Consider the following 8,676-nt stretch of genomic DNA (forward strand, 5'->3'; position numbering starts at 1 on the left):
TTTTAAGCGAGTTTTGAGAGTTCACTATCTTTAGCCGACGATTTCTCCCTTGTTATTGACCCAAACACTGTATAAATGCACATTTGTGACCTTCTTACGTTGAACGGAGTCGATTGAGCTAAAAAACACACATGTGAAATTTTGATTTTTGGTCGACATTTTTCCGAGAGTGGGGGTCGATTTTTTGAAAAAATTAAAATTTTCTCAAAATGTCTTAAATTTTTCTACATTTTCAGCTCACGGATGCGAAGAATGCATCGAGCTCATTGGAAAACATGCTAGAAGTTTCAGATCCAACATAATAGACATTTTCGGCACATTTTAAGCGTTCACTATCTTCAGCTGACGATTTCTTCCTTATTTGACCCAAAGACTTTATAAATGCATATTTGTGACCTTCTTACGTCGAAAAGAATTGATTAAACTCAATAAACACGCATGTGAAATTTGATTTTTTGCCGAAATTTTTCCAAGGGTGGGGGTCGATTTCCTATTAACTATTAGGTTTACATAGTCACTTCAAGTTATTTAATTAAGTCCAATCCTAAATAAAAATTTTTGCTGTGAATTTTATTTTCGGTTTGAAATTGAAACACACCTGTTTTGGTGGTCACAACCTGTCGAGTTATATGCTAAAAAACGAGGAGATTAAATGCGATATCAAGATTTATTATTAAAAAATTCGTCTCATTAGACAGCACTGTATAAAATACATATTTAATTAGTTCTTTGGCGTACCTAAGGCTCGTGCCACAATGCGTTCTGGCTAGCAATCATAATCATTTACCACTCTTCATTATGTAAATTAACCATATTTCGCAATTATTCTAAGTAATTATTGCACCGTGATCACGCCAGAGTTGGAACAAATTAATTTAAAATTCGCAACACTTTTAAAATGAAACTTGTGAGTTTTGTGCGCTTTTACTGAAATTATGGAAGTCACTAGTTTCATGCATTGGCCGCGAAAGCTTAACTCAATTTTAAAACCTTATCATTTCCGTCATGTCATTTATTTTACTTCATAAATATTTTTGTCATTTTTCCGATTGTGCATAATCATTATCATAATTCATAAAAAGGCCTTTTCATTTTTTGTTTGCTTTTGTGAGTCTAAAAACAGATTCGCAGGTTATTGGCTCGGATTGGTTAATGATGTGAATCGAGGAATGGCGTAGATAATGAACAAAGTTGGAGCCTTAAGAGCTTATGAATCGATTATGATGCTGCTGCATTAAGATATAGTAACGACCTGAATCTGACAAGAAGAAAATTAATTTTTAAGCTTCATATTTGGCGCGTTGAGTAGCATTGGCAAAATAATTCGAAAGCAGCAGGACGTTCGTTCTGCTCCCGAACTGATTAAGAATACCAAAAGGATTCGCAAGATGTTGTTAAATTACATATTTTTGCAACAGGTGTGCAGACTCCGTCAAAAGTTCGAGTCTCTAATGGAAGACATCCGAAATGAACTGTATTGTTTTGATAGCGAAAAGCGAAAAGTCATCAAGACACAATGAAAATTTATGGAGCAGATATGTAAGAGATCAAGGACCTCAAAGTGATTGATTGCCAAACCAATTCACATACTTTGGCTGAGCATGGCCAGTTCAGCAGCTGTAAGATGGAAAGTAATCAAGCAATTGGTCATCTTGGACTATCCGAAATTATGATTTAAATGTTCCGCATGAACATACCGAGACAACTGCAATAATTTTAACATGGGTGATAAAATGAGTTAAGTATGTTATACGTAACTCATTTAATTTAATGTCACTAGGTAATGGCCTAAATTTAGATTCCACAATAGCCGCAAATATTTTTTCAGCCAAGAGGGCCACGTGACTTGTCGGTAGTGTAACATTTTAAGTATTCATAAAAAGCGCGTAAAAGTAGCAAGAAAACACTGATATAAGTAGTGACCCTGATTTGTCTGTTGGCAAGATGGAGTTGCAGTTCGGCCTTGATAGAAATTAAAAATTGCTTTTTGATGGAGAAAGTATAAAAAAGGAAAAAATGCAATGCAGTGAATCGTTTGAGGGCTACAGTGACCATGTAATATTTTAATATTTCACATCGAAAGTGAAGGGTCTGCTCATTCGCGGGACGCCTACTGGACTACAATCATAACTGGGTTTGATGAAGGTGGATTGGAAATATTTATCTTTAAGTTGCATCTGGATGAATCAATAATGATAAATTTGGTTATTAACATTGCGATATTTTCTTCAAAGTAAATAAGGTCTCTGGATAGTTATTTCCTAAATTACTTTGTAAAATCCAAGCAATCAGCAATTGATTGAAGGCGCCTTGAAGTTGCAGTTTGGCCTTGCAGTTATCATACTGCATACTGCATCAGGCTATTATAATAACTCCCAAATTTAAAGCGAGAGCGAAAATCCAACTAGGACGATTTGATCGATATTACTGCAAAACGTTTCAACCATCCGTTCCATCTAAAGTGAATCTTCGAGATTTTCCGGCTTTTTTTTATTGTGATGCAGTTTCTTTACTGTTATAAACAAACAAGTCAACCCACTAAAAGGAAATACTGCCGGTTCAAGGTAGCATTGGTTGGAATTTGATTAGCTTCTTTTAATTAGAGTAATTTATGAGGTAGCTGAATGACTGGTGAACTTGAACAATAATTTTCAGCTTCAAGCAGAATTATTGTTTGTTTATTTTTTTAATCAGTTAGGTTAGTTGGCTAGAGATGCAGAAGCGTTATGAACCAAATCCTGGCAGGGAAAGAGTTGTGCAGCTAAGAGAGAATGGATGGAGAAGTATTTGAATGCAGGAACGCTGTTTGCGTTAATAGCATTCTAAACAAAATATACCTTCTTGGCCGTTTTCTCAGCTTGAGAATGGAAGTTTTGGCGTCTAAATCGTGTAGTTCACCCATGGAGTTCGATGCTACATGAAAACTTTGCACTTAACAATTTACTGTTTGCAAAACCGCGTAATTTTTCTGAAGAAACAGCGAAATAATCGTCCACATTGCCTGCAAGACAAAACTTTACCACTGTTTGTTTGGCGATTTTCTACTACACGCTCGTCCCTCTGTTGCCAGATTTATCGCATTCTTTGCGTCGCACCATCCTCCTTCCATCGGCAAAAACTGCAACTTTACCGTCTTTAACTTCAAAATTTGTTCCTACAATATGCGCTTCATCAGATAAGAATCAGATGCTTCAACCTCAACCTAATCCTTTGATCATTTTTACGTCATGCGTGTGGAAAATGATCAACGTGGGAGAGGCGTCAAGACTAAAAAATAATTCCCACTTCCCATAAACTTGCGACCTTGTTGCCAATTTCACTACCATGTTTTTGTTTTGCAGATTTTTCCAACGTGCTCATCTCCATCTGCACATCCAAAGTTGGACATCTCCTTCAACTTCTCAACCAATTTATCATCTTCGAAGGTGGGTAGTTTAAAGGTCGAATTTGCAAGACCTTTAAACTTTTGCGTAAATTCAAATCACCAGATGAAATGTACCGGAAAAAAGGCGGCTCTCGTTCTATGATTGCAAGATTTACATTTCCGACAATCAGTGGAGAGGGCTGAAGAAATGATTGCTCCCAATTATCGAATTATGTCACTTCAATGGCGTTTTCGGTAAAATGGATTTTACTGTACCATCAAATCAAAAAAGCAAGCGGTTCGATTATTTCTCAGTCGTGATCTGCGGGTGTAGACTTTATTGAAGTGGATCAATTGAAAACTGATGGAAATCGGCAACTGCTTGGACGCTCGTCCTGTTCCTGTTTTTTACAAGAAGTAAAACGCTCCTTGGAGGTGCCTTATTGATTCCAGATTAGTCACTCTTAATTAAACCGAAAAACTCGAAAATGGCATTTTATTTGTTGAAGAAGGTTGAAGAAAAAAAGCATTTCAGAATGTTTGTTAACTTTTTGCACCATTCGCTCTAATTGGAGTCAGTAGAGATCTCATATCCCAGTTTGAGACTCGCGACACATACATATAAATAGTTCTATTCTCTGGATGGCCATCCCCTATTTCTTAAAATCGATTTTCCGGAATGAATAGTCGCCAAATGTGATGTTTAATTAGGCAATTCATGGGGTAATAACAGGCTTCCGTTTCTGGAAGATTGCCCATTGACACCGAAGACCAGGCTTATTCTGGGATTAATATAATTTGAGGACGTGACATAATAATGATGTGAGGGAAATACACGAAATCCAGTTTAATCATTACCAAGTGCGAATATTGCTTAAAGTATATTAATAAATGTTGATCAATTGAAATGTCTTGCATAAAAACATCCTTGAGCCTTCTTATCCCAATTAGAGTTAGACCTTGTTATTTATTCCATTTTCTAGACGGCAAGATCGATAATAAGCGACTGGAAGTAATACAGCAAAACATGGCACAGCTATCCTTTTCTTCGGCCAGTATTAAATTACTCATGTAAAAACAAGCTATTTATCAGTGAAATTAACAATATCCTTTGGCAAGGAAAAATTTGACGACATTCATTCAAAGTGGCAGACATTGGCAAAAAACTGGAAGGCATTGTTTAGCAGTTTGTTCACAAATTGCTTTTGAAACTCCTAATGAAAGTATGTATATACTTTTTTTGGGTATTCGCAGCGAAAGGCAAAGCTAATTTTTGAAATGCCACTGTATTTCCACATTTCTGGTCTACAAAAATTATATACATACATATTTGATTTTTACAATAGTTTATTTAATATCTATATACAAAGAACGTTCCTTAATTACGAACTTAAAATATATTAGATCTATTATTTACAAACCTCAACAATAACAATTATTTTATAGCCATAGTGTTTTACATCACACATGTAACAACGATTAACATTATTTGTAAACTTTCGAAGTTTTCAAAGTACATACTTGCACTTCGATTGTGCATGCTTACCAAATTTATATGGAAATTCTAATATTTGATTGATTTATCATCAAGCACATGTTATGAGCACTATTCATTGCATGAGTGTAAAAGGCTACTTCGAATATAATGGACTGTTATAGTAGTATTTCACTCGTGTTTCAGCTTGTAAGTACATATAATCATAAAAATCAGGAACATTAGTTGCCATATTGTTGATTCAAATTCAATAGAAATTGGCGAGTGTTTCGGACTTTTAGGCAATCGTGCAAAATAATTTCATCGTGACGTTTAACAAGCGCGAATAACCCGAATCCTCAAAGATGTTTCTCTCCAAGCGCCATTCATTCTTAGCTCATCAATCATGTGCCTTCAAGAGATACACCTCTGAGAATGCGAGCGACTCGTACTAGTAAAACGTCAAGAAAAACATATTTTCCACAACAGCCCAAGAGCCTGAAAAAATCACCAACCTCATCAAGCCTTTTTAATAACGCTTTCAAAACAAGAATTTTGTAATATACATTTCATATTATCATCATTAGTAAATAACAGTCCATATGGAATATTTATTTCTAGAGCAGTTTCTTTATTGCTGGTATTACATTGAAAATGTTTGTTTATGCCAAGAAAACCGTGTATGAATTTTAAACCAATTTTTCATATTACTGCAGTCAACGGTAATGAGTGAGTTAATATTGCCATTATTTTTCATTTTCCTTTTTACACCGAATAGATAAAATTGATTGGAAAGTGCCTCCAATAAATTATCATTTTGGACTTATTGTCTAGAGTCAGTTCTTAATAAATACCTATCTTAAATGTATATTTTGCCTTACAAATTAATACGTTAGGCCTCTAGAAAATTGACGTAACAATTCGCCTTAATTGAATTAAATAAATGAACGGTTAACAATAAAATAAATATTTTGTACTTTACAACCGAGGTACGATTAAAAACAATAGGGAGGATATAATTATTACTCCCTCAGATCGAATTATTAAATGCAATCACTGGCAAACTAGCATACGTATATAAATCGTCCTAGTATTTGTGTCTTTCGGTGTATAATTAGAAACATTATCGACATGTAAAAGTTGAACATACTAGCGACTACAACAGGAAATTATTTAAAATCAAATCAAAATATCCAAATCAATCAAATGCTAAGGTCGACAGCTGGAATAGATATTTTTAAATCTTAGTTTTACATTCGACATACATTTATTTAGAATATGCTTTCAGACTATCTAAGTTTCGTTAAAACTGTAGACAACACTTTATTTGTTGACCTTTGGCAGATTTGAATTTACATGTGATTTTAGTAATAAGCATTTAAAGCAGGTCTAACCGAAAGAATAGATTTCAAAACTCATCACATAACGCATATCTTAATTCGTAGCTTCCAAGTGATGTGATATGTTTTAGAATCTGCCGCTTGATTTCAATGTGCTCTATAGCGTAAATATACTTATATACATATAAGAATTTCAGTCTCACAAAGATTTAACTAAGTATAATAGTAATATAGACATAAGCGTTGAAACATGGAATATTATGATTATGCCCAGAACTCCTACAGAACACTTATAGAAACTTCGATATATTAATGACGACGTTCTTATCTTAAACAGTTTTATCCTACATTTTGCTAGTCGGTTGGAAGTCAAGTTAATTGAACAAATTTTGAATAATTTCCTTCCAAGGTAAATTAACTCATTGTCGGCAGTCGTTTAATTTTCTAACTGTAGTAGTTCTCACGTTGCTGATATAACGGCAAAGGGGTTACTGGCGAAGAGTCCTCTTCTTCAGTACTTACTGGCTGGGGCGTAAGTTTTAGGGCTTGCAAGTTCTTCACTGTGAAAATATGTATTTATCGTAGATATACGAGACATACAAGGTGCAAAATGGGCAAGAAATCTATGCTTCTACTACATTTGCTGATTAACTACCAAAAGTAAAATAAATATTTTTGCAGCCAACACATGTTTTATTTTCGTGAACTTTTACGAGAAAGCGCAACGAAAAACAAACATCGCCCCACGCGATTTGTCGATCCACTTCGGACAACAGATAATTGTTGTTTGCTTAGATTTCACCTCCTACAAGGTGGTAAATTTAGACGGAAGTGTTTATTTTTATTTGCTTCCATTTGTGTTCACTTTGATAACAAATAGCAAATAAGTAGGTGCAGATCATGCAAAATAAAAAATAATAACACACCTACAAAACGCTTTGGCATAACAACATCAACTATGGTCGGGCTCAGTGCTTCCTATAAGGAAAAATGCTGGATAAGTTAGAGCAAAAACAGCATGCTAAAGTGGTTATTCTGAATGTATGTGCAATGTACCTGCAACAGCTTTGCTCATTTCCATGACCTGTTTGGCAAGAATTTGATTTAGCTGTAACAAATGTTCCCGCTGTTTTTTTTCTTCGGAAATGCTGGAAGTCGAAGCGCTTTTACCTCCGGTGTTTAGCTTTTTGTCCTGTGATTTATTACCTGCAATGAAAATTTACCATTATTTCTATTTCATGTACGGGCATTCCGAAATCTTACTATTTTGCATAGACGCAACTGGCGCGCTAATTATGGCAGTATCGGATAACATTTTCTTGATGCTCTCCACCTTCTTGTTCCTTTTTTCTTGCTCCTCGACGCTTGGTTGGGGCATTTGTTCCGGAATGTATCTTTCAGGTATTAAGATTTTGTTGGGGGTGCTCAGAATGTTATCAATAGTTTCTTCATTGTACTTCAGGTCTTTATTGCTTAGAGTTGATCGCACCAAATCTGGAGCGTCTATTCTTTGTCTCAAGGCTCGCTCGATATCCAAGTCGTCTCTCGCTCTACGCCCTTCTAGAGTTCCTAGCATCACTAAATTATCATGCGGAGCTGTATGGTGCCTTCTGTGTTCTTTCGGAACCGCCCTCCGCTGTCCTTGAACTGTCGGGCTTTTTTTAGATACCTGCAATGCGAATAAGGTTTAATGATTAAGCCAGAATATCTAAAAGTTTAACTGTTAAGCCGCATACCTCGGTAATAATTTGCTTGGCAGCTTCACTTTTGAATACAGGACTCAACTCTGCGGGCTTTTGCTTATTACTCCTGCCAGGCAAAGAATGGTGTTCAAAATGTAGAGCATGCGGTAAAGATGTGGGTCTGAAGAGCACGGACGACCCTTGTGAAGAGTCGTCTTCTTCCATCAAAGGATCACATTTTCCATTAAAAGTTTTTTCTCTGTCGCGCTGCCTACGTTCCGATTCTCTCTTGACGATTCTAACCGTTTTTATTTCCTGCTTCTCAAGCGGGTTTAAAGACAATGCAGTATCATCGCTAGTAGAATCGCTGGTTTTTAGATTTCGATCTTGAAACTCTGAAGATCCGAGCGGCTTTATGTCTGTATTGATGTAAAGAGGTGTCGTTGATGTGCTAGAGTAACTATCATATCCATGATCAATGGAGTTCATGGTATCCAAGTCTGTCTCCCTCCAGGAGGAAGTTGGTCTTTTTTTATAATCTAAGGATTCATTTAAATTAACTCTACAAGCACTCGCTTCTTTTAGCGTAAACGTACTGTTGCTATTGAATGCCTGCTGGTCAATGGGTGAAGAATGTTTGCTTTGGTGCGAATGCGGCGTGCTGGATCGGTCAGTAAGTTGTCTCACTTGGAGGCTTAGTTCTTCCCTTTGCTTCTGGAGATCGCCGATTTTCTTTTGAACCCTTTCCAAGTTAGTTTCTAGCGCTTGGTTTGATCCAGACATATAAGGAATACTGTCTCCTATAATATGATTACA

The 8,676-nt window shown here is 35.9% G+C and overlaps 2 protein-coding genes across 2 annotated transcripts in view; both read right to left on the bottom strand.

Annotated features, from left to right (window-relative positions):
- Positions 1-3,231, bottom strand: part of LOC109541030 (insulin-like receptor) — a 22,732-nt gene extending 19,501 nt beyond the window's left edge. The window contains exon 1 of the mRNA XM_048661147.1: positions 2,838-3,231. The gene's annotated coding sequence lies outside the window, so the exon portion shown is untranslated. The remainder of the gene's footprint in view (positions 1-2,837) is intronic.
- Positions 3,232-4,631: 1,400 nt separating this feature from the next.
- LOC109541025 overlaps positions 4,632-8,676 on the bottom strand; it is a gene marked incomplete in the record, with an annotated part of 12,281 nt that continues 8,236 nt past the window's right edge. The window contains 5 exon segments of the mRNA XM_048661145.1: positions 4,632-6,738; positions 7,235-7,384; positions 7,442-7,847; positions 7,915-8,399; positions 8,457-8,660. Coding sequence (XP_048517102.1) covers positions 6,623-6,738; positions 7,235-7,384; positions 7,442-7,847; positions 7,915-8,399; positions 8,457-8,660 — 1,361 coding nt within the window.

Source organism: Dendroctonus ponderosae, unplaced genomic scaffold (genome assembly GCF_020466585.1).
Source record: "Dendroctonus ponderosae isolate FM_Combo_2020 unplaced genomic scaffold, Dpon_F_20191213v2 Dpon_F_20191213_1, whole genome shotgun sequence".
Classification (NCBI taxonomy): domain Eukaryota; kingdom Metazoa; phylum Arthropoda; class Insecta; order Coleoptera; family Curculionidae; genus Dendroctonus; species Dendroctonus ponderosae.